At 41.1% G+C, this 27,119-nt stretch overlaps 1 protein-coding gene across 2 annotated transcripts in view; it reads left to right on the top strand.

The window, feature by feature from the left end:
* The first annotated feature begins 5,436 nt into the window (after positions 1-5,436).
* Positions 5,437-27,119, top strand: part of LOC308330573 (rho GTPase-activating protein 6) — a 38,742-nt gene continuing 17,059 nt past the window's right edge. The window contains exons 1-2 of one of the 2 annotated variants that reach the window (XM_080785498.1): positions 5,437-5,696; positions 26,708-26,867. In XM_080785498.1, the coding sequence (XP_080641624.1) occupies positions 5,538-5,696; positions 26,708-26,867 (319 nt within the window). In that variant the 5' untranslated portion in view covers positions 5,437-5,537. Of the gene's footprint in view, positions 5,697-16,378; positions 16,640-26,707; positions 26,868-27,119 lie in introns of those variants that run through there. The other variant, XM_080785499.1, reaches the window with a different exon arrangement.

The raw sequence follows: 27,119 nt of genomic DNA, 5'->3' as shown, positions 1-27,119 counted from the left end.
CCACATTGTTGTCGTCTCTCTTCACAAAAAAGAAAGAAAAGAAATAGCCAATCTATAAACTCACAACGCGTTGTGAGCTTATTGATCTGCTATGTCACCCCCGGAATATCATTTTGATGCTGGGGTTCAAGTGATTAAGAAGAGAGGAGGAAGTGACTTTCTCATCAGAAGATGACAGAGTTTATGGAGCAGAACAAACAGTAGATGCAGTCATTTGCATAAAATGAGAGTAGTTCCGTGCAGAACAGGAAAAGTGGTATTATCATAACAACAGCTGCTAGAGAAAAGCTCAGCTCCACTAAATGTTGCTAATGTATTTGTAAAATCCATCAAAGTACATTTACTCTAATGATGTGATTTATGTCATTAATAGTGATTATCACTTTTTGTCATGACAGGATAATGTTTGAAAATTTGCTATTAATCATAATTCATTAAACAAGATTAAAAACGAATAGCGTTCGCCAAAGAGCTTATGGTCACCTGAAAGTTGTTCTCGCTGTTTAAGCTGACCATAAACATTAATTGCCGTGCGTAGAGAAAACATTGTTTTTCCAGAATCCAATTTATCATGATCATTTCTTAAAAAGTGTCTCCAAGCTAAGCAGACTTGCAGGAACTGCAAAACGCAAAACACTTTTAAAAACGGTTTAGACTTTACTCATACAGGAAGTACACCGCAGTCAATCACAGTCAATGAGATTCCAGGATATCATATTCCTCAAATCAGATAGCAGCTCTCGTGTCAACAACACTACAAAAGCTCCTCCCTGCTGCCCTGGGAGGATAGGATTCACAGCATCCAGCAATTATCTGTAACGTGGGAGAATAATCAATGTGTCCATGGAAAGCTGTAAGGTCACAAACAGATGCTGTCTCTTAGAATGAAGCCGGAGCACCGCCGGGCTGCAGGCTGGACTATGAGTCCACAGTTCTGATGGCGATAATGTTCTGATTCCGAACATATTACACGTATAATGCCATGAATTATGTTTGATTGATCAATTTCACGTAGACAAGTTTCTGAGAATCATTACAGGTTCCAGCATATGGATAGCTAAGAATTTAGGCTTTAACAGCAACAATCTTCCTGACTGAATAATGTCCTGATACATTTTATGCCATTATAGTGTGATCATGAAAGGCTAAACTACATTGTTATACAGGATAAACAATTGATTTACTACAACCCAAAATAGATTATGCAAGTACACACAGAAACGCACGCAGACACACCACATGCACGTACGCGCGTACGCACACTCGCACAGTGCACACGCGTGTGCGCACACGCGCACACACACACACACACACACACACACACACACACACACACACACACACACACACACATCATAATTTGAATTAGAAGTATAGTAGGTTGGAGGGGGGACAGCAACTTACCTCTCCTCCTCTTGGTGCCTGTCCGAGGTACTGTTATCACAGTTTGCAGTTTCACATGTATTGTCAATCTCCATGTCTTCTCTCGAAGGCAGGCACACACTACCAGAGCTAATGGAGGGCGAGCTCAGAGTGTGCCCGGTATTCTCGTGAAAATATCCTTGCAATAGGAGGGCAGGACTCCTTGAAACATTGATAGTCTGACGTAAATTCTATCAACGGTAACGGGATATTGAGAAGAGTGAAAAATCAATAGATAGTGGCCAGTTATGTTTCACAGATCAGACTGAGTGGGAATGTGAGATGGAGTGGCCTTGCACTGGCTCAGGGGCTGCTTCTGTAAGTGGTTAATCAGGATTTTGTCTGACATCTAGATTGCATTTTGTTCTCACCATGACTCCCATTTTCCCCATCATTATAGGACAGATGTGCTATTGAGTGTGAGGTCCGGTAATCGGTGTAATCATACTGTAGCACTCAACAATCGGATCACTTCTGCACTCTCACGCCCTGCTAAATGGACTGAAATATTGTTTTGTTTAGCATCTCAGCTTCTAAAAGTCAAATGCATTGTATTTCATACTCTATCTGCAGACGTTCCCTTACTATGCAGTGTGGCACAAACTGCACACAGGCTTATGTAATTCAATATACTGATTGTTTAAGCATACTTTTGGGCTACAGTATGCTAATTTCCTGAATTTACATTCCGCTGAAAAGCTCTACGGGAAAATGCAACTTTAAAAATCTAATCCGAGATCCGTAAATATTTAACAGTACCGGTATTTACAGGTCACATTTCATAATCGCCTGGAATGGCTTGCCGTCTGACTCATGCATGGTTTCAATTGTATTAAACATGCACAACTTGCAGATGCAATAATGTACATTGGTTATAAGGGATTAAACAAAGCCCCGACCCCTATTCTGCATAATTTACAGTAACAAGAATGAAACAGGAGACACACATGAAGACAGGCACAAAGATGCAATCAAATTACATCATGTCTGCATCACTGTGTGGTTTTAAAAAGCCTACACCTACATCTACAATTGCATTCAGCTACACGGCTATTCCTCACAATCCTCAGTAGCTGCATAGCCAGTATGATGCCCTGTGCTGTCTACACAAGAATTCTATGAAAGAATACACCAGCACACACAAGTGTTCAAAGTGGAGAACTGCATTTGTTGTATTCTAAACTAGATGAGGTTAATAGTTTCAGGGTTCTGATTCATAAAGGAAAAAAGCCCGGTATACATAGCAAAAATAGCCTTTCTACAAGCTCCCAACATTGTGAGTGTCTAGATCTGCTATTTCCATTTTATTTTAGAATTTGTTTAAGGTGAAAACAGTGGAAAATGTAGTTCTTTAATGATTGATGAATGAAATTTACCCAAAATATGGACACCAGGGTTAAGGGCTGTTCACATTTGTTTTTCACCACCAAGTGTCACTGTTGTGCAGCCTAACACACACACACACACACACATAATAACTGTATATATGATGATTTCGGGTGTGACGGTACAATACAGTGACGGGTACAGTACAGTAAAGTAGAGGGACCCCCATACGGTAACTGTCATTTCTGGACCGTTTCGGACGAGGGGCGGCGTGCCGGAACCAGGCCAGCACCCCCCTGGGCGCGTTCCTGTGGGTCTGGAACTTCCGGGGACACCCCGGGGACCACCACACGGAGTTACACCACTCACTTCACACGGGTGTGATTTATTTTTGGCTTTTTCTGCCTTTATTGATAGTTTGAAAGTAATTTGACAGGATATGGGGAGAGAGACGGGGGGAAGACATGCGGCAAAGGCTGGCGCAAAGGCTGGCTTAGCAGCCTAGGTGCCCAGCTAACCGTCCGGGCCATCATGGGTCTATTTAATAGCTCCTGTTATGGCCCAATCTTAGATTTGGTTAATTTCAAAATAAGAAGACATGTTTCCTCTTTAAAACTGTGTTTCTAAAATGTCTGAACCCAGATACAGCAATGTGCAGCTAGCCAATCGCAGTGCGGGAGGCGGGACAATTGGGAAGTCAACAAGGAAGAGAGATGAGAGAGAAGTGCAGTGGTGCTGTTAAAACGCACTGTTAGTCCCATCTAACACACTTGGAAGTATTTTAGAGGCAATGCTGTAAGTTATTTTGTTGATTTCAGTTATGTTAACCATCTGTGTTTGGGAAGTTAATTATTTAACAATGTTTGCTGCTGCAGAGCATAGTAGAGCACACTCAGCACAGGTGATCCTGCTAATTGCCTTGAAGAGTGTGTAGGTCATTTAGCTATACTCACCTGGTACGTTTCTTTTTACTGTGAATTTTGTGAAATGCTTGGAATGCACCCTGAATGTTTGCAGTTTTCACCGTCCTGTAATGAGGAAGAGCAACAGTAATTGGTCAAATCTTACTTCGTGTTTGTTTTCATTGGCTGCAGTTTAACTCAGTGTTTAGTGACAGTTCCTATACTGCATGAGAACACTAACAGTATCTCTGTGTAGACTGCTCATTGATGGTTATGCTCATGAGTAGGAATTGCAGGGTCTGACAAGGCATAATGACATTTATTTTGAACAGTGATACTGTAGAGACAAAAAGGTTATTATTCAATCCTAAATGATTGAAGTAGATGTGATATTTGAACACATACTTGTAGGTTCCATGGACCAGTCTTGTCTTCCTGTTGCATGCTTTGCATGTTCAATGGATATCCACTCCTGAGGAAGTAGTTATCCTGCAGAGAAATGACATGACGGGAAGTCTGATGAGAATCTGCGAGCGAGGAGTCTCACTGCAGTCCAAACCTTGCTACCAAATAAGTAGATCAAAGCGGCTCTGTTATCACCACTTCCCCTGTCTGTTTGGCGGACTCTGGTATCTGATGAAGGCTTATCGTGACCATGCACCGCTGGTTCACATGTCTTGTTATCAGACAGGTCCCTTCCCCGGGGCTCCCACAGGAAGAGCCATGATCCCGTGTGGCACTACATGCCGAGCATCTCACTGAAGAAGCTCTGAATCTGTGGTGGTGACCAATAGGCATCGTTCCACCTTTCTCAGACACATTATTTCTAATCCATTTATTTGGCTCAAATCTCAAGGTGATAATTAAGACTCTGGCTAGATCATTTCAACAATACATTCATTGTTTCTTCCACGGGGGTTCATATCTCTACAAAAAGAGTATGACTTGCAGTTTAGTTTTTTTTGTGCATTCACTTGACGGGTTCATTTTTTTTTATGCTTTCAGGATTAAATGAACAATCCAAATTTTACTGCATATTTCAAAATGATCATTGACAACTGTAAACTATACAATTGCAATATGATAAAATGTAGGCCTACCTACAATATAATAATTTATGACAATACAGATTTATAGCTGAAGCTGCTCAACTCAACCCACACATTCGCATAGGAAAGTTGAGTAGCCTAGTCTACTGCAAAATATGTTATTGCTTACTATTTAATATGTGAATTCCATTTACCCTGATCTCGGCTTGTAAGTTGTTCTAATTGTAATTTGCACATTTTAATGAGACTTAATGTTTGGCTCCAGTAGACCATAGCCTATCTGCACAGTTCGCTGTTGTATTGGGTGGGTGATAGTATATGCTATTGCTATTCTGGGTTATGGTCACAGTCACACACTCTAATATGACATTTATGAATTTCTGGTATGAATTTCAAGCTGGCCCTTGTTCGCCTATAGTTAGCTTTTTGATTGACGCTTAGCTGGTAAGTTTTGAAAAAGGCCTAGCCTACTGCTGTTGGAGGGGCGAGTCTGGGACTATAGCTTCGCTGGTAAAAGTTTTTTAAAAGGTCTACTACTACTGCTGTTGGAGGGGCGTGGGACGTGCGTATCCAGTCTATCCACTTTCCTTAGCCGCACGCGAACGAAAATAAAAGCCAGGGTACCGAGGGGGAGGCTACATTACAGTGAGAGCAGGATCTCCGACAGGACAGGCGCTCATGGCTACTGAGAGGGCGCAGGCAGCATGCTGAGTGCTGATGCGCCAATTAAGGACCATTCGTTAAACTTCAAATAGAGAGGTTTATTTTGGGGCCCTCTCCCACGGAGCCATATATTTCAATTCGCGGTGTGTTTCAAATTCAATCAGCGAAAGGAATAATGCATGCGCAAGGTTTGTTCAACAGTGTTTTCCCGTGCTCTCCAATGTTTCCAGCAAGCTGCAAAACGGTTTCCAAGCATAAACTGAGGCAGAGTATCAGTTTGGACCCAACACTGATGCGACATTATGGCACTGAAGTCGAAGAGACATCGGATAAGGTCAGTGACCAGAGATAACAAATTCGAAATCCACCTGGTGATGTTGTTGTCACTTGTTGTCATCATGTCAAACTTTGTTTGCGCGCACCTCACCTCGATCACGACCAGGGGGAGTCGCTCACCAGTGGTGATATCTGAGGACACCCGTCTCACTCTGACTCGTTATTTTATTTCTAGCCTAATCAAATGTTCTTGCCAGCGGAATACCGGTATGAAATGTTATGTAACCATTCGCGACGTGTAATCAAATAAATCATAGGTAAAGGTTAACCTACTTCTGACGGCGCGTTGCCGATGATGATGACGGTCTCTGGCTCACCTGAAGCAGTCGATGATTTATAGTTTCATTTGCCTGGTATTATGCAATCATGAAGCAGCCTGTGCCTGTCAATAACAAATAATGTGTAGTAGGATCCAGAAGTAACTTTTAGGTTATTTTTTTAAAGACATAATATTAATAAGAGCTTTGTGTGTGTGTGTGTGTGTGTGTGTGTGTGTGTGTGTGTGTGTGTGTGTGGTTGGGCGTGTGCGTGCGTGCGCACATGCCTGCGCATGTGAGTAGGCCTACTGGCTACTATAAGTGAGAGAAAGAGAGCGAGAGGATGTGTGTTTGTAAGCAATTGTTTTGATCACAAACAAGATTGTATTTAATTTAGACTTCGACCAGATATCACTGATTGCTAGAAGAACATCCTGTCACGTGCTTGTGTACAGTTACAGTATAGGCCTATATAGCCTATTATTGTGCTATTTGAGTAGAACATTTTTAGCTTTTTTATAAAAAAATAGGGATTGAGACTATTCCACTATTGTGGGTGACAAATTGACAATATCACACGTAATGATGAAATTACCTATACTACTGAGGTTCCATCCCGGAGGCACATCTTTCCCTTTCAGCACCTCTTGGTCGTACTCAAAGGCCCTTAAAACAAGGCTTGAGACGTCCCAAAATCAACTGGTCAGGCTATTCCCGAACCCACCTTACCCTACCCATTTTGATAGGCTGGAATGGTTTAGGGTTGACGTTGACGACAGAGTACAGCATCTTGCAATGGGTCTAGTCTACAAGATTCGCTACACCATCAAGATAGTGAAGATACCCATGTAACTGTCTATAACGTCAACGAAGTCCGCACTCACAACACCAGAGGGGAGCGTATACCTATCCCCTATTCTATGTTCCCCACCATGCAAAAAAGGTTCTTTGTTCCCCACTTAGAATAAACCTAAACCAGAAACCTAACCTAGTAATTTTTGTAATTCTTAGTAGCAAATTCTGATTTAAGCTCAGTCTTTGAACAATCCATTGAACTTTAGGCCTGCCTAGGCTACTTAAACTATCTAGTCTTAGCCAACTAAAAATTAACACTGGCATAAAATAAACTAAAACATAATTGCTCAGACTCTTCAACAAAGATGGCAAAAACAAACATTCTTTGTTCTGTACTTATACATACAATTGTATAGTACAAAACACTGAAGTCCTTAAACCAGAAACCTAACGCTAACCCTAAACCCTAAGGTAAGTGGGGAACATAGAACCTGGGGAACATAGGGATGACCCCCACCAGGGGGAGCTCAACAAACCACATGCAACTCAGATTCGGCTCAATTCGGCTCAAACAAGGGTTTCAATTTCAATTGATTTCACTCCTATGCCACTAAAATGTGGAACGCCCTACCAACAGCCATTAAGACATGTGAATCCCTGACTCCTTCAAAACCGCTCTCAAAGAACACCTACGGGGGGCGGCAATTCACCCCGATAAATAAAGTCTGAGCCCCCATCCCCTTTGCTTAATCATGGTGTGGTCCACAGTAAGAGTTTTGTATTGACTTGTGCTTTTGTTTGAAATGTACCCATTCTGCATACTGTGAAATAAGAATTCCAATCAATCACTGTATAACACCACTGTCTGGCGTAAACTTGTAGCCTGTTCAAATCTTTACTTTTCAGGAAAAAAATAACCTTTGTTCCAAAGATATAGTTAGTCACAAGCTCTTGTAATACAGTAGGCCTACTTTTAATTGGTATAAATATTTATAAAACCCACAGACTAAACCACTTTAAACCTGCCATCCCTATTTTGAGCATGTAGTCTCTAAAATAAATCTAAAATAACAGATCTACAAGCTCACAACATGCCGTGTAGCAGCAGCATGTAGTTAACCTTGAAGATTTAGTAACCTTGTCTATTTTCTCTACTCAACAAAATATATAATGGGTAATTTATTTATGAAAAAAAATCGGAGATGAAATTTCTCTGCCCTACAGTGACAATAGTATCTCACTGAAGAGATCGAATGTATGTTATTTTTATTGTAAGGCATGGTTGTTTTCATTTACACACAAGCAATTATCATAGGAAGAGAACTTTCTCGGGAGCCTCTTTACTATATGACTCAATAGCTCCCTGAAAGCTCAAAATTCAGGACATGTTTTGAATTCCCTCAAGCATGATGTAATGCTGGGTTGCTATACAGGGGTCTTTATGTTTTTTTCATAGCCTCTTTAAAGATATTACAAGTTTAAACTAGCTCACTGTGTAGCTGTTCTTGAAAACATTGAGCTCAACTCAAATGCACAGTAAACTAATGTACAAGTTTTTGTATTCATTGTGCCTATAATAAGCCAGGTGTTTACAACCAGATTTACCATTTGTGTCATGTGATAATTTAGGAAACAGTCTAACTTTGAGTTAGAGATAGGTATCGTAATACTGCTGTATCAGGTTTCAAATGTGCTACTGAACATCAACGCAACGTAACATCAATGACTTCAAAACATGTTTTCACATAATGTTCCTGTTCATTACAACCCACCCAGTCCCATTTCTTATTATGTGCAAATACAGTATATACATGGCCAAATAAAATGGTTCTGATAATTGTGATTATGTGGGTTTGATTACATCATTCATATTCTCTTAGCACTAAATGGAGTATGAAGTTACATTCTCTTAGCACTAAATGGAGTCTTCTAGCTCTGGTCCATATAATGCCCTAATGCTAATTCTGCCCTGCATTAAGGCTATGGGACCGATGGCGTCTATAGCTCTCGCATGAAATGCAGACCAGCCTCTCTTCTGTAGCGGGAAAATAAAGAACGTTTTACCTACTCACCAATACTGAGACGGGTTGTGTAATTAGAAAGCCTACTTTCCTTAGTGGACGCACTCTGAGCCCCCCACCACACATATAATATACACTTTTTGGCCAGAAAGGGATTGTTTTCACCCAAAGGAAAAATCTTTCAGATGAGGTTTTTCTCTAGGCAATATCGGTAGAGGGCGCAGTGGAGTAACAAAGTATTTCTTTTCCGGTGGAAAATCAATCCCTTTCTGGCCTAAAAGTACATTATACGTGTGGTGGGGGGCTCAGAGTGCGTCCACTAAGGAAAGTAGGCTTTCTTATTATACAAACTGTCTTTGTATTGGTGAGTAGGTAAAATGTTCTTTATATTCCCGCTACAGAAGTGGCTGGTCTGCATTTCATGCGAGAGCTAGACACCATTGGTCCCATAGGCTTAATGCAGGGCAGAATTAGCATTAGGGCTATGGACCAGAGCTAAGTCTTCTAAAACGGGGCCGGTTCTGAGCACATAAAAGGTTAAAATAACTTCTTGCTGATGAGCCAGCAAAGCCACGTCCTCGTGAAACATTATGCCTCAGCAGCAAAGCATTGTTTCCTTCAGACAGAGATTCCACTTGAGGTCAGGCTTTTAATTGCCTTCTTTTAAAACAAGATGTAAAGAAAGACACTCTTCACTTTAATTGACTGAGGCAGCCAAAGTTTGAATTGTTCTTTCTCCAGAATGTCAGGGGATGTACTAGGTGTAAGTATGTAGGACTAGTAGCATACCAAAGTTTGTGCTATTGAGTGCATACCACTCCATGGCTTAATTCAAAATCCATTATAATGGCAATTCTTCCTGTTTATTGTTAATTACAAAATGAAATAGAAATACATTTATGCACAGTAGTTTTGTATGTATTGTGTACAGTACGTGTTGGCACAGTCCCTCCCTAGTATCTACTGTTGTGTTCAAGATGGTCTTCATGGTTACAGTATTTGTTTAGTGTAATGGAGACTTATTATGGAAGTGACATTATAATAGGCTTGTAATGAATACCAGGTATCTGGTCTCTCCTGCAGTCGTCTGCAAGAACCCAGATCTTTCTGCCAGAACCCTTTGAAATGTAATCACTATAAATCTGATTGAAGCTGATGAATAGTGGAGAGAGCAGTCTGACGGCAATGATATTTAATATGACTTATATGCCAGGGCAGCTTGGATGCTTCTCGATGTCTCTCGATGTCCACATTCTTGTGCATTGCTACAAATTATACGCATCCCATTGCACAGATACTAGTAAATATAAACCATTGGGGTCTACATGTTGCTTAGTGATCAATTCTAGGCTTATTCCATTCACCATATTCCCAAAGTGGCCATCCCCTCAATGCACAGGGTGTGGGCGTCTTCTTCCCACTACTCACATGATCACGATGCCTACTTACACTGACAAGAGTGGCCAACCAGATGCACACCTTACTTTAGTTCAGTAATTAAAGTCACATGTGTTGGGCGTGTAAATAAATATCCCAACCAGTCATCTGGTCAGGGGCGACTGTATCTAAGAGACCGTTGCAATAACAATAGTGAAGTCGGGTTGACATTGTTATGCCCTTTGCATGAAACACTGCAGCTCCACCCCCACTCAGAGCTCCAGCTCTCTCTAGGACTCTCCTTTTATGAGATGTCAGTATGTCCTGGATCTCAGGCTTCCCTGCCAGGACTCATAAGAACAGAATTGTCTGTATGTATTGTTTATGGCATGGCAGGGACCACTTGTCATACCTGTGTTTTTTCACTCAATGGAAATGTAATTCCTCAGGTTTTGTATAAAGAGTACTGGTACTGGATGCCCCTTTCGCCAAGATTAGCTTACTGAAGATTTCTCCATTACTAATTCAGTTCAGCACTAAGTATTGGCAGAGTCAATGCATCCTAATTCAGATATTTTACGTAATCTACTGTGTGTGTGTGTGTGTGTGTGTGTGTGTGTGTGTGTGTGTGTGTGCGCGTGTGTGGGTGTGTGCGTGCGTGTGGGTGGGTGGAGGGGCTGATAGAATATTCATGTCAATAACCACCTGACTGACTGACTGACTGTTTGTTGAAAGACCTGTATGGCAATCGCTCTCTCTTGCAGAGAACATGCATGCAGGAGCCGGTTACATATAGTTAGTACTATACACAGTATTATCTAGAAATGTCACTGAAACCTGACTTGGGGTTCTGAAACATGAACCATAAAACTGAAAACCCTACCTACAGTACACGAGCATATTTTCTTTCTACATCTGTCCATTCTTGAGATGTGTATTCCTGTGATGATTTTAGTTTTTTACCCAAAAGGTAATCATCTCTTCGGGGCTATTTAGTTATTTTGTTCATAGAAGTAAATATAGAGGACAGAGGATATTACAATATCCACTGCCATGTATTGCTGCGGGTGGGTAACAAAAAAATTAAACAAGAATGCATTCCAGCCATCTAGCTGAATGGTAGACCTCTGCACATGTGTCAATCAATACCCCATGATTATTGGTAAGTCCTAAGACTCGTAGCATATCCGCGTCTTTTTAGATTCTGCTTGCCCGATCCACGCATTTCCATTACCCACGGTCAGAAATGTGCAAGCTTTTTTTTTAATCATGAGCAAGCTCTTAAATTCAAACTGGACCGGATGTAGCTATCTTTTATTACAATCACAGATGTGTGGAGGTGGTTCTGAATCTGGAATTGATCGTGTTTTCCCAATGGTAAACATTTTCCTTCCCTTGCATATATATTATAGTATTAGCCCGAAGCCTAATACACGTTCCTTTATACTTCTGGAAAAAAAGGTCAGATAGTGCAGGAGCATCCTTTAAAAAGCTATCTGGAGCTGGAAGGTTCCTGGTTTATTCCCAAGCTTCTCCTGCCATCATATCAGAGTGTCCTTGAGCAACACACTGAACTCCTCACTGCTCCAAGTGAGCAGGTTGGTGCAATTGTCTTCGCCATTGCTGTGTGAATGTGAGGTATAGCCTATTGTAAAGTGCTTTCAGTAGTCAGAAGACTATATAAAAGCACATTATAAATGCCAAAGACCATTTACCATTCATTTATGAAAGAATGGCTCCATATCCAGTTTACCAGTCCTGACACCAGAATAGAACAGGATTCTTAATAGGACTGGTTGTTAAAGATCCCTAACTTTAACAACCAGTCCTATTAAGAATCCTATTGTTATCCATTATTGTTTCCTTTTCCTTTGCTCAAAGAGAACAGTAGAGTGTCAGAGTGGTTTCCCACACTACAAAGGCAAAGAGATCATGCACTGTATTCTTTTATTTATGTCCTTACGGTGAGTATCATTGTGCCCTGTAAGGGGTCTACTCTACTCACTCAGGGTCTGAGTGGACTAAGCCGAAATGTAAAGCAAAGAGACATCTGGTTTACATGAAGTAAGCCTCAACTCTTATTTCTCACAGCAGAGCAGAATGAACATAGCCAAGGTTCAGCTTGGCTACGTTCCCCCAGGCACATATTTCTTCCCACAGGAGACTCCGTTTGTATGGCATGGAACTAAACCTGCTTGCTTGCATACACTACTATAAGTGCCATGACATTCACTTCCCTCTGCCTCCGATACGAGAGAGAAAAAACAACGGGTGGGGTGGACAACAAGACTTGGGTTTCAAAAGAATTGATGTGATCAGATTTGTTGGTTCATTCACTGTGATAGAATTACTGTGTTTGCACAGTGTCATGAGTCTGACCCATCACATTGTGTTATATGTAGGCTTCAAAACAGATCCCCTGAGTAAATCATCCACGTCCTCAAAAATCTTCCACGTTCAGTCGTTCGCCCATTATTGGCATAAGATGTAGTGGGCTGGAGGGTGAAAAACAGTATTGCGTGATTGTTCACAGCTCAGCATTAATGTTGGTTTTGGCCATAAAAGACTTCTAAATATATATTCCCAGAGGTGTCCTGGATACACTGAATGTGTTAGAAGGGAGAGAGAGAGCAAGAGAGAGAGAGAGAGAGAGAGAAGAGCATCATCAGTCATCATATGCTCACTCTGAAAATGTGTCACATCTAACAAAGTATAAAGTTGCACAAAGGATCCATGTTGCTTAATTGGGAGGAAACTGTGCTCAGGAGCTCATCACTACAGGATAGGGTGTGCTGCTGTGACTTGCTGTGGGGATAATGATCACTCCTCTCCAGATTATTCCACTCCCTTGACAAACAAGCACTTGACTAAGCACTAGACTATAACAATAGAATAAAATTATCTTACACAGGACAATTAAACAATTAAACATGAAGCATTACTTACAGTATGTGTGAGGTTTCTTTTTCCATCCATATTTCTTCAATCTTATACTGGAGCTGATTTTAGCAATATTTTAAATACCCTCAACTACTGTATAATGTTATGGTTACTATAAAAGTGAGTGTCATATGGCTGTGATGCATTTCGTTACCTGTTCATTCAAACTCTAGACCGGCCCGCCCCAAAGTTATGGACACTATACACTCTGTCTTTCTTTTATCTGTATTGTATTGTGTTTTTGTATGGATACATTGACACGAAAACGCGTATTCAGGGCGGAGTCACCACCCCCCGGGTAAACTGTGATTTGCTCTCGTTCACTGCAATGCAATTTGCGGCATTTCCAAAACAATATTGCGCAGAGTAGCGATTATCAAACTTATTTGCAATGACATACGTTGAAAGATCTGTTGCGCGTGGACAAGGCACGCTACCTCCGCAAGTTAGATATTATCGGCATAGATGTTTGTCCGTATGTTATTAAGGATTGGAAAAAGTTGCATTGGCAGCCATAGAAAATTCTGCCAGGGTAAATGTCCCGGATGTGACGTTTTGGGGCGTTCCTGTCTTGTTTCGTGTCAATGTATATAGTGTTGGGTGCTTGCACATATGCACACATGGCATCAACGCATGGTGTTGTGTGCTGGCACACTATACACTCTGTCTTTCTTTTATGTATTGTATCGCATTGTATTCTACTGTATGTGTCATTGTATGTTTAGCCGCGAAAACTAGAGTTTTCTACAGGCCCGAAAATTAAGGCCCGACCCTACCTGGGCCCTCATCAAACCCTGTACACTCAAGACGCCCCCGCTGCCACCCTTCTCCATATATGGAGCTGACCTGTTCTGACATTCCATTATGTTTATCTGACATCATCAAACCCTTACTGGTTATGATTATTTTTATTAATTTAAGCAGATTTTTTCTTTCTTTTGAGTTGGCATTCAATGGCAAGCATTGCTTTGTTCTTCAAAACCTGCAGTCATCATCTACCATGGTGTGTTTTGTTTTTGCCTTTGAAAATTATTCTTATCATAGATGATTAGATAAAATTAGATAGAACATTAGATTAAATTAATTAATTAGTTCAATGTTATTTAATGTGAAATGAGCTTTGGAAATATGTACATTAACAGGTTGCTTTGATTCCCCTCTTTTTGAACACAATTTGCACAAACTAGTCAGGCAGTGTCTGCAAGTTATTATACAACCTTTAGAGGGAGCCATGTGTCATATTATAGTACGTTCTGAGACATTACAATTGGCATTAGAGGTCATGTTAATTAGCTAAACAGCCTAAATGTATGTACCGGTATTATCTATGTATTATAATCTGCTCAAACATTCTTCAACTCATTCTAGCGTTGGAAAAATGTTCTGTATACCAAATGTCTGTGAAATGAAATGTTTTCACCTGTTCTGTTAGATTGGTGGAAGGTGAATCTCTATCCCAGCTGAAATGAATTACAATTCTGGTTCACTAAGGTTTCTTTCTGACCTTTAGCTCATATCTCTGGGGTATTGGGGCTCAGAAACATGCTTAACCCACTAAATATCTTCTTGTCTCATTCTGCTGGTTCTACATCATTCATGAAATGTAGCTCACAAGATGTATTTGTAGACGCACATTTTGCAATTGCAACAGTGCATCATGCATCTTGCAGTTACACATACTGTAACTGTAAGGATCTAGCTGCTAGATCCTTCTAATGCAGATCGGAGGTCCTGCCTTTCAGGCAGCATAGGCACCTTTTGATGATATAGAGATAAGATATAGAGATAGAGATAGTGGAGGTTTTTGTAGGACTGTGTGTAGCTCCTGGAGTGTTAGGATGGAATGTCATCTGCATTCCTCAGAGCTCTAGGAGGAGAGTGAGCAAGGGAGAGAGAGAGAGAGAGAGAGAGATATATAGAGAGAGACAGCCTGGAGGAGGGTTAGCTTGCAGAAACTGCAAGCTACTCTGTGCATGGCTGCTCAGCTCTTACAAAGGCAAATGCATTAGCACACAACACACACAGAGCATAACGGAACTTGTGTTTTTAAACTAATTTAATGTATGCTAATGTATCATCTTGGTGAACCAGAACCGGTGTAGCTGGTCAAACACTGTAATACTAGCTAGAGTGATGAATGAAATGTTGTTGCAGTGCTTTCCTGGCTGCTGCTGCTGCTGCTGCAGCTGTTCAACTCCAGCTGTTGTTAAACTACTTACTGTAGATTAGCGCTAGGCTGTGCAGGGGAATCAGCATCACCTGCCCTGACCGCTATGCAACACCTGGTTCATAATCTCAGATTATGAACATAATCTCAGATTATGAACCAGGTGTTCATAATCCCAGATATTCATAACAGTATGCTTCATGTTATTTTACTTTACATAGCAACTTTCCAGACAGATTGGAGTGTGCACATTATAAAAATAGACGATATACAAACTCACAACGTGTCATCGCGACACATTGTGACCTTGTAGATTGCACCCCCCCCCCCCCATTTAAACCCTCTATATACCTATTTTGAGTCAATGTTAATCCCCCATAGAGATGCGATGGTTCAAGTGGTTAAAACGTCAGGTAGTTTGCAGTACCAAAATGGGTCAGGATTCCTCTACCTAACATCGCCCTCCAGTTGGTTTGTTATTGTCTAACAGATTGCTTCCTGTTTATAAGGCAAAGCCTTGCTGAATATATCAGCACGCTGCACTGTGATAACAAACTAGCTCATTCCAGCACTCCAGGAGGCAAATGCATCCCACACACACTACCCCTAGTAGAGCTATTGATATATATATATAGCTCGAGCTGGACCCTGCTTGTGTTGAAAGCAATAGGATAGGACAGAATTCACAAATCAGCCACATATAGGCCAACGTCATGATTTGTTCTATACAATTTAGTTATTTAGTTATTATTGTATTTGGGAACTGTTTTGAACACATTAGGTTAAAGAGTTTGATTTGTGAATCAAAAACATGTAATGTGGAACTTTCTTCAATATGGCAAGCCTAGAGTTTACAAATCATCTGCCTGTCTGTGCTTTTAACAAGAGCCCATATCAATTCAATTCAGTTTATGGATTATGGCAGTATTGTAATATACAACATAAATAATTGTATTAACAGTTTTCTAGAATTTTTGGTCTGTTTTATTTTGATTTTTATCTATGTGAGTAAACAGAATGGAATGGTTCTGAATCATACTGTAGCTACTCTTCTCCCATGAGCCCCGCCCAGCCCATGGATTGCAATTGCATTTCGTCCACTCTAGTAGATCAGTGGGTGAAGCCGTGAAGGAACTTGTCTGTCGGTCCTTCTCTGGGCACATTAGGATGTTGATGACACAGTCAACATTTGTAAACATGTATATTGTATAGGCTTTGACATTTCTTCAGAAAACCCGGCGTTCGTGAACTTTGCACTCTGCACTTTGCAGAGAGAGCGCATATTTGTCTCCAAGTCTCCATTAAGTGCGCGTCCGTGGCGAATCTATATCGATGTCATCTGGCCATGGGGGACCCCCATCTGGACAGGGGCATCGCTTATCTTGTGAGTAGGACAAATGTATGTGTCTCTGATAGTGTCATGAGTTTACTTGTAACTTTGAGTGTAAACTTCAATTCAGTTACCTTACCACTGAGGAGAATGTTGTTTTCTTAGCCCAATTTATACTGCGTCCGTCGTACGACGGTGTCCCAGGCCATCGGACACGTTGTGGGAGTGTATCATCTTGTATGGCGGTAATCAACGCATTCATTTAGATAACTTAAAACGAACCAGTGCTGGACCCATTACGTAGCTCTGGGGAAATCATTGTTTAAATTACAGGGATTACTGATTTTCAATAATAGGTACAACTAGGTTTATAGCATGCCCTGAGCTTTCTAGTATATTTGTTATGGACACCACTGTAATTACTAGGCTACCTCTCAGTGCTCTCACCAGCACCTTCCTCATGTAGACCTAGCCGTTTGACCACTCACGTTACAAGTTTTCTTGTATTGAGACCCATGCTTTGTTATTGCTTGCGTTAGTGACTTCCTAGTCATTGCCCCAGAAGCACCTTGAAGTCAAATAAAACAATGGTAAACACTTTGCTGCCAGGCCTTGTCAGGAAGTGAAAAGTACTGAAGTTTAGACAAATGCATTTGTATACAGTACCGGTATACTGTGGCAGGGTAAGGAACTAAGGATATGAGTATGAGTCATTGAAGAATTTGAAGGCCAACCTTTTTCTGGCGTCATTTTCTTGGATGGGAAAATGTGATGTTGCCATAATATGCACAGCAGCGTGTCACTTTTACCTTTTTCTTAAATTTGTTAGATTGACTTGACTGAGCTAATGTCAACAAATTATCCACCAGTGATGTTGGTATTCCTTGACTTCAAGAAAACAACGGGGTTATCAGCACATTGTCAAGATTCAATGTTTACATAACCTTCCAGGTTGATTGATTGATTGATTTACCTTAAAGGGATTTTTCACTTCAAAATATGTTTGGGGTCATTTTAGTGTCTGTCTTTAGGCCTTTGTTAGGACCCCAGCCACAGTTTTTAAGTTGCTTGATTCAGTATATAGATATTTTATATTCACTTTATTTGACACCTCCCCCTTCCTATAGATATACAAACCCATTGTGACTTCAAACTCCATTTTAATCATGATAGATTCATTGAAAACACCTGTTCCTTGTTCTGGTGACTGATATTGTCCTTTAATTCAGGACGGGAACCCCTTTTGGGCTTCTTGTTGTTATGTACATGCTATTGTATCTATCGGCTTCAGTCCGAAATGGGTTAATGCATGAGGAGGAATTGAGTTTTTTCATTTAGGCCTACTATAGGCCTAAAATTAGAATTGAAAAACGTATACGAATTAAATAATTAAGTAAATATCTAAACACTGTATCAAATAACTTAAAAACTGTTCGGGGTGCTCATAAAATCCTTAGTAGATGTAAAAATGACCTCAAGCATGTTTGAAAGTGAGATATCCCGACCCTTTTATATGTAAAATCTTATGTCTAGAATTGAACATAAGGGGAGAGCATTATATCATCTACTGTAGGGCTAGGCTATATGTATATCGATACTATATTGATATTGTGAAACCGGTATGTCTGGGATTTTGGATATTGTATTGTGATATGGCATAAGTGTTGTCTTTTCCTGGTTCATTAAATGCTCACCAATAGCACATGCAAGCTCACAATACATATTTGCGTTATTTATTATTATATATTTTTTAATTATGTTATTATCTCCACACAACACGATATTTTTGAGTGGTGCAACCACTCCCTTACGGAGCTACTGTATGTGGGTACCTGCCTGGCTGGGTGAGTGTGAGCCTTAGGGCCGATTCATACTCCTGTTTCGGCGCTGTAGTGCCGAAATGATTTCGGCTCGTCAGAAATTTTCAGTAGCACCGAAGAGCCGACTTTAGGACGGTACCCGCCCCCCCGAACCTCAAATGACGTCAAATTGTAGGCTCTACAGAGCCGAACCGACTTTTATTCGGCTCTAAAATAGGAGTATGAATCGGCCCTTAGAGTTTATATGAATAGAGACGGCACCCGGAGGAAACCCTGAGGCGAAATGGACATAGTTGCCGAATTTGGTATTGCAGCGCTGGGCCAAACTCTTGAACGCGCCGGTCCGTTGACTATCACTGTGCACGTTCATGATGACACGTGAACGCTGTTTCAAACGTGAACGCCGCTGTTTCATACGTGAACACGTGCAATGATAGTCAATGGCCAGCCTGTTCATGAGTTTGGTCCAATCCATCCCAGAATGCACTCTGTTCTTACCCGGAAGGAGGAGTGAAATCGCCTCATGCGCTTTTGAGCAACTTAATGCAAGTGGATGGAAGGAGAAATCCGGTGCCGTCTCTATTCATATATACTCTAAGGTATGAGCACGAATTGCACGATTGTTTTTCACCACCTGTGTGCAACCTAACACACACAAACACACACGCACATATTAACTGTATATATGATGATTTCGGGTGTGCCAGTACAGTACAGTACAGTACAGTACAGTACAGTACAGTACAGTACAGTACAGTACAGTACAGTACAGTACAGTACTAGAGGGTACAGTAGAGGGACCCCCACATCGTAACTCTCATTTCTCTACCATTTCGGACGTGAGGCGGCTCGCCGGAACCGGGCCGGCACCCTGGCCGTGGTCCTGTAGGTGATTTTATTTTGTTATTTTATTTTCCATAATTTCCATAATATTTTATTTCCAGCCCTAATATCACCTTTTTGTGTAATTCAGCAGACAAAATCATTACCGGTACATAATTATGCAGTCAAACTAGAAGTGTTGATGTGTTTACATTGTTCTTCATTGGAAAATTCCCAAACGTTCTACTCAATAGCTTCCTTTGCAGAGAGACATGTTCATGACCACAATGGATGTTGCTCAAGTGTGGTTGATTACTGTAATCTGGGCTGTCTATCTCACTATATTGTATAAAGTACCTTTCCGCTCATTGTGTTTTCCTGAATGACAGCCAGAGTGTTGCATTTCAGACCACAATGAATCAAAGGAAGGCACCGCTACTACCACTTGAAAGTGTGGGTTAGCAGTTCTAGTGGGTGCACTGAATCGTGCATGGCGGCCATTGGCGGGAATACTACAGTGTTTGTTTTGGGTAGTTATTATTAGATAATCACTTAATCAGTGTCGATTTCTTTTCCTGTGTCACTGCAAGAGGCTATAGCTATGATAGGGTCGGTTTGTCTGTCTGGAGCTAATTCCAAGCGCTGTGCCTCCACTAATTGTCTTTTACATAATATACGTTTTGAGATATTTACGATGACTGATGTCAAAGGCTGGTCACAGTGGTCACATGAAGTCACATGAAGCAACTCTAAATAGATTGGGTCATCAAGCTGCCCTTGAAGCTTCAATCCAATTAGCAAAGAAAGAAAGTGTAAATAACAACTGGTATATCAGTTGTACTTGCCATGGCATGTATATTGTATTGCATTCCAGTTGTGTTTTTAAATGGGACATCATTTATGCCTGTGGTACAAATGAGACATACTTGCCCGTGGTACAAATGAGACATAATTTATGCCTGTGGTACCATTTTCTTCTGCTAAAGCTGTGCTGCAACAGTTTAAAAATATTAACAGCAGAATAAAAGTGAGTCAATCTTTCTTCTTTCATATACCCATTGCCCACCAACCACATACTATAGGCAATTGATCCCAGCCGGAACGCAATCAATTGATTGATCATTAACATTTTTGCTTTCAAGATTTTCAAATGGGCCTGATCCAGAAAAGCCTGGGAAACACTGAGTTAGATAATGATCAGACTTGTTCAGGCTCAACAGAATTGCCATAGGCCTAAGTACCCAATAAACTGACACCTGAGTGAGTGATATGACACATGACTGTTTATCATTACTTCACACATGACGTCACCATTGCCAACCTCAGTAGACGCACGTCGCGATAATGACTTGTAGTTGTAATGGTTAGTAAATGCTTAGTAAAATGGACCTGAGTTGCACTGTACTCTCCATCTACACCAGATCTCTTTGCCGGAAATAGCCACATCAATCTACAAGCTCACGACATGAGCTGGTAGATTGATTTATTAACAACTAATATAGCTAGTGCCTGAACTGTGCCACTACTAAAATGGAGTACAAAACAAAATCACTTACACTTACATACACTTACTATACTGTATTATTGAGGGGCGCTGGCCCCTCCTATAAACAGCTATAGTGTTTAATGTTTGTGCTGTCTGAACACAAAAAATTAAATGCCATTGCATTGACAATGAATGGAGAAATTAGGTCATATGTGTCTGAGCAAATCGGCACGTATGTCGGTGGGAACCCTTGGCCAATAAGGGACCACCATTCGTGATGATGATGTATGATGATTAGAGCTCCCCTCACCCTCTCATATCTGATATGATGAAACTCTCCACTCCCATTATGTACTCACGCTAGTGGAATGTCTGAACAGATTTCGTAAATGGGTTATTATAACAGACACTTTTCATTTCACATAACTGTGTACAAGGGAAATCATTAACTAGATAATAGGTTTCTGAACATGCCACATATGGCTACAAATGGAAACTCTGCCTTGTTTGAAGTGGTATAATTTTGACTGAATTATCAAGTGTACTTTTTGTTTTTGCTTTGCTTTTTCGCTAGGCCACCGGCCGGGCCAACAAGGGTACCTTTAACACTTAAGTTATGAATGATGCTGCCAGAGTTTTTCAAAATAAAGGTGCTCGAGTGCGAAGCAGTTGGGCAGAGTTTACTCTGAAAAACCCTGCCTTCCACTTCCCCCCAGCTCCCGTTGCCTAGCAACGGGAGCTGTCAAAACATGGATTACAGCGATCACGTTTTATATCATTTAAACGGACCCAAAGAGACGCCTATACACGTCCTTAGCACCCCACGTTTTTTTATTTAGACAGTATTAAGTCCCTTTGAGATGAGAGGCAGATGAACTTGGATATCATCGCTGTATGTCAAAAAGAGAGTAAATTCACTTCCTATTGGCTTAATTGAAAGCAGATCTCCAATCAGCACCCATCTGGAATTAACTGTGGCTGTGGCTTACAGATCAGCCAATATGTCAATCAATGCAACTCAGAATCAGTTAAATTGTACAAGTTATCTATATGATTTCATGCTAAGGAGACAGTACAGTACTACAGGTAGCATTCAGGTAATTTAAGGATTTGTCCTCTTTCCTGAATCTTTTCCACTGGATCTTAAGCAGAAATTAATAGAAGGGAAAGTAGAAAACGTCCATTTCCTTTCCTCCACTTGCATCTTGTCTCAGCATATTGAAAAACTATCCAGTATGACAGACTGCTTCCATTAGTTATTTCAGTGTGATTTTTTTTGTTGATGAGCTGCTATGATAAATGCTGCACTTCTGTGTACATATTTGGCCTGAAAACACCATTACTGTATGTGTCTCTTGGGACTCTTTGTGGTTGGCCAGTGGCCACCCTTTCTCCCTTTTTTTCTTGATCCTTTCCTTCATCCTTTCTTTCTTTTCTTTTCTTCCTGGCATTATTGCATTAACACTGGGTTTTTACAGTGTAGCCATATTGTTTAACTGCTTCACCCGGGCACACACACATGATGATGCAGTGCTGATTGATCTGCACTGTTTGCTGAGTCCCTTATTACATATTTTTTAGTAGTTTCCATAATGTCTGTGTTTTACATTTTTACTTTTATAAAGCTCCTTGATGTGTTGATAACTCACAGCTGTGTGGACAACAGTACCCAAGCTGGTGTTATTTAACGTTTATTATTGGCTGGCATGCAAGGAGATTAATAAGTAGATGTTTCTGCTGCAGAGAAGGTCTGGGTAGTGGACTTAACTGGCCACTTAATTTCCCTAACCTCGTATCAGTCTTAACCGGCCACATAAGTCAGTTTCACAATGTTTTTGCTTCGGCAGTAATTTCACTTCTGGGTTTCCTAATCGCAGCCAGTAGGCTCCAGTAGAGCCTGCTGGCTTGATTGCGTCATCTTGATAAGTAACTAAGTAAATTGACCCAAAACGCAACAAAACTGGCCGGCGTCTGCCCAGCTGCAGCACTGTCGGAAAACAAGGAAATTAGTTGATCAAATAGAATACATTTTTGGGTACTGCTTCGTATATTTCTCAAATGTTTTCAAAAACATTTTTGAGAGCAATGTTTTTAGCTGTAAATGACATTGTGTGTGTGTTTAGATGGCTGTTGGACCAGCAGTAAATCAAGCAGGGTGCAGCTGGTTTGATTAGGCATCGGACCATCGGTCTGCTATAGAGCTGAGTGTTCATTATCTAGAAATAACACACCGCTGAATTCTGCATTCAGGGTGGTGGCGGTGGCTCAGGGGCCGGATGGTAACTGCAAGGTTGCCAGTTCGAACCCAGCTCCCCCAGATTTAGTGCCGAAGTGTCCTTGAGCAAGACACTGAACCCCTAATTGCTCCTCATGTGCTGTTTGTTGCCTTGCATGGTTTCTGCCGCCATCATATATGAATGTGTGTGTGTGAATGGGGGAATAATGCACAATCTATGTAAGGTGCCTTGGATAAAGGCGCTATATAAATCCACCATTTACCATTTATTTTTTACCATTCAACCAAGCCATGTTATAAATAATTATTAAGTATACGATGTAAAATAAAAAATTGGGCCTGTAACAGGAGACCGGACATAGAGATTGTCTTCTACTCCAGGCTTTAGAAACAAACTGTGCCGTCTTAAATACTCCATGATTAAATAACCACTCCAACTTCTGGCCAGAATCTTCCCAGAATAGCTCAGGTTTTTGTTGCTGCATCAAATATGATAAACCCTCAAATCACCATAAAGTGTACAATAAAGTGTTTCCTGCTTTGGCATGGTGCTGGGCACAGGGGGGGACCTTCAGGCGAAAATTGTACTGGACATTTCATATCACACACACCATGATTCTTTTTTTTTGCAGCTAAGCATGGCGGATTTAATTCAAGCATGGTGCGGCGCAATGCCAATAACATTGTGCAGGAATTAGGAAACCCTGCATACATTGCATGCATCCTATTCTCTTCTGGCACAGCTGAGAACGGACCTAGCTCAATACAAGAGGCAGGACACCAGTTCTCAGCTGAGCACACAATGAGTGACAGCTGGTTTCTGGTTAAAAAGTATTGGACATACGGTTCAGTACCAAAACACTGCTTCATCTGGACATGATGATCTAAGTTTTTGGCTTGGATTTATTTTGTAATTAGATTACATGTATTTCACGCTGTGAAATCCTCTGGGTTAATTTAACTCTGTGTATGTACTGTACAAGTGGAACCAAATTGAACTGTAATGTATAAGGTTCCATTTGCTTCTACTCTCATGGTTGTTTTTCTGCTTTATTTTTATTTTTATATATATATTTTTTATCCCACGATTTTGTAACCCATTTTTCACCCCTGTGCCAATCATCTACTGTGATCCTGGGCTCTACACACCCTCCGCCAACCTGGGGAGAGCAACGGACTTAACTCGTGCTCCCTTCATGCCTGAGTGTCCAAGTTGCTCCTTTACACCTGACAGGGGGGAGTTTCCCTGGTTGGACGTAGCGCGTGGAAGGAACACGTTATCCCAACCAGTTTTTCTGCTTTTGGTGCCATTTGCTGTCCAGCGTTAAACTAACACTGAGGATTTTAGTCTGTGTACTAGGTCATTACTGCAGTCCTAGGCAGCCCTGAGCTGGATTATCTCGATGGCGCTTTTGGATACTAATTAATGAAGATATTATTTCTTTAATCTGGGAAATCAAAGAGCTACACTGTGGGAGTAATTGCGTGTGAAAGAAGATTACTGTATTGGCATAATTAGGCACACAGAGTACTCACATCTTTTCTTTTCTTTATTTTTTTTACCACTGAGCAGATAACAGATTATTGCCCTGCTCAAGGGCAGTTCACTGGTGGTGTTGTCAAGGGGCGATTCAGGATCAAATGGTCACATGTGCGAGTGTGGCTGTTGCCTGATTTCTTCACCAATTAAAGACTGAAGAATACATACAAGTCAAATAGTCCTGTAAAATATGTGCACATATTAGTTCTATACAGCAGTTTGCTACTGTATCAAGTGCAACCGGCCTAATACTTTCTTAATGGGTAAAGTGGCGTATCCGGTTACTGATCTGGTAAGCCTCTTTGCATTGGCTCAAATGATTGGCTTGACTATGCTGGATCAAAGGCAGTTTAAAAGGAGATGCTCATAGTTCCAGCATTTCAGATTCGATTCTGTGCTTCTAGACCAGTGGTTCTCAAACCTTTCCCAAATGAATAATGATGTATTTGGACCTCTGAGGTCCCTTGGACCCCACTTTGAGAACCCCTGCTCCTGATCTTCTCATCTTATGTATAAATGCGCCCACGTTTGTCCAGAACGGCCCCAAAAAGGCCTCTGCCTGGCCTGGGTCCATATATGGAGTTGGCCTGTTCTGACATTATTCTGACGTCTGCATAGACTCCATGTTTGGGCATGCCTGACAAAGAACTCTATATATATAAGCATAAAAGGCACACAGACATAATATCTGGGTGGGGGATGCAGCATTTCCAACATGCATCGTTCCAAGTAGGCCAGTGCCCAACGGTCACCGCTGTAGAGGCCCCACGGGCACCGCTCTAGTCCTTTGTAATGCTGCATAACTTGTTTCTTAGATGTTTGCCCTCTAGTCTATGGTTGGAAGTTTGTTTGCTCTTCAATTTGCAGAGTGATCAATCACTCAAGAAACAATAGAAGATGGCAACACAGTACACAACAAGTGAACTCTGCGATTCTTGTAACCAGTTCTGCCCAAAAACCTTAGCTTTAGCTCATATAATGAATTAATCAGTTAATACATTTATCATTCTGCTTTTTTTGTTTGTTATTTTATTTATTTATTTTATCCTTACAATTTCCATTCAATCTGTGTACTGTATATTGCGTCCATCTGTTTGCTACATTGGAAGATGTGTGATGGGTGAGATCAGTTCTCCCACAAAACATCTGACCAGATTATGCTTTAGCTTTTGTTACTATATACCGTATTATAACTTCCACACACAAAAAATTATGCCATGGAAAATCATTCTCATGATTGAATACTTCATTTTGCATATGTATCGCCTTGGATTTGAACTCTCCCACGTGGAAGTCCAACATCTTAACCACTAGACCAAAGGGATATCCCTATGGACTTGGGGTCTGCTGCACTATAGACAAAAACATGGAAGTAGAGTACAATAGAATACAAGGTTTGCTAAAATAAACTTGGCTTGTTTCAATAATAACAATAATGACAATAATACATGTTTTACAGTTTCAGAAACAGAAACAGAAAACATTTGTTAGATTACATAAACAAGATGATGTACTGTACAGTACAAAGGTGGCAGGCTAACATCAATGGACTATTTAAACTAACGATCTATGGTGCACAGAGCAGAACGCAAGGCGCAAGATGCGTTGGTGGTGTGTCCATGGAAGTTAGGTGGCATGTTATGACCAGCGCTAGCAAACGGTATTAAGTCATGGGTGTGTTTTGGGCCTGTCTGTAAGGAAATGTCTGTGTTGTCACTGTGCACTGTGTGAGTTAAGACTAACTAAAAGCTGGTGTAAATGCCAAACGCTAAATCTATGCTTAAGATACAGTGTTTGTGCCCTAATAGCCCAAGACCACACCTGATTTTAAGACCAACACGCCCATTGGTGCTAAATAGGTGCAACATTACTTGGTATTTAGACAACGTGGGCGATGTGTCCAAAAATGGCAACTGTGTCGGGTTGGAAGATAGCAATTATAACGGCGCTGCCCATTTGCGCAATCTTGCGCCGAGCGGAAATTGGTGATCGAAATTTGATTTCATTCCAGTTGAATAGGATTAAGAACTATACAGTATGTATAGTTAAGATAGATAGATAGATACAGTAGGATAAGGGTTAGCGCTAGCTGGTTATGGTGAATGTTAGGGAGATATGGTATGAATGTAAGCTATTGCAATGTCCCCAAAATGCAAATTAACGTGTGTGTGTGTGTGTGTGTGTGTGTGTGTGTGTGTGTGTGTGTGTCTGTCCTCAGGGTGATTTCACGTGGAACAGCGCGTCAGGACGTACTGTGGGCCTGAAGCCGGTTCCACTGCAGAGCCTTTCTGAGCTGGAGCGAGTTCGTCTCCAGGATGTCGCCTTCAGCCGCTTGCTCCAGGATTGCGACCTGGGCTGCCAGATCACCTTTCCTAAAGGTTGTTTGTGTGTGTGTGTGTGTGTGTGTGTGTGTGTGTGTGTGTGTGTGTGTGTGTGTGTGTGTGTGTGTGTGTGTGTGTGTGTGTGTGTGTGTGTGTGTGTGTGTGTGTGTGTGTGTGTGTGTGTGTGTGTGTGTGTGTGTGTGTGTGTGTGTGTGTGTGTGTGTGTGTGTGTGTGTGTGTGTGTGTGTGTGTGTGTGTGTGTGTGTGTGTGTGTGTGCGCGTGTGTGCGAGTGTGCGTGCATGGTGAAC

The sequence above is a fragment of the Protomyctophum bolini genome (genome assembly GCF_963924005.1).
Source record: "Protomyctophum bolini genome assembly, chromosome: 16".
In the NCBI taxonomy this organism is placed as follows: domain Eukaryota; kingdom Metazoa; phylum Chordata; class Actinopteri; order Myctophiformes; family Myctophidae; genus Protomyctophum; species Protomyctophum bolini.
This window is presented reverse-complemented; position numbering and strand designations above follow the sequence as displayed.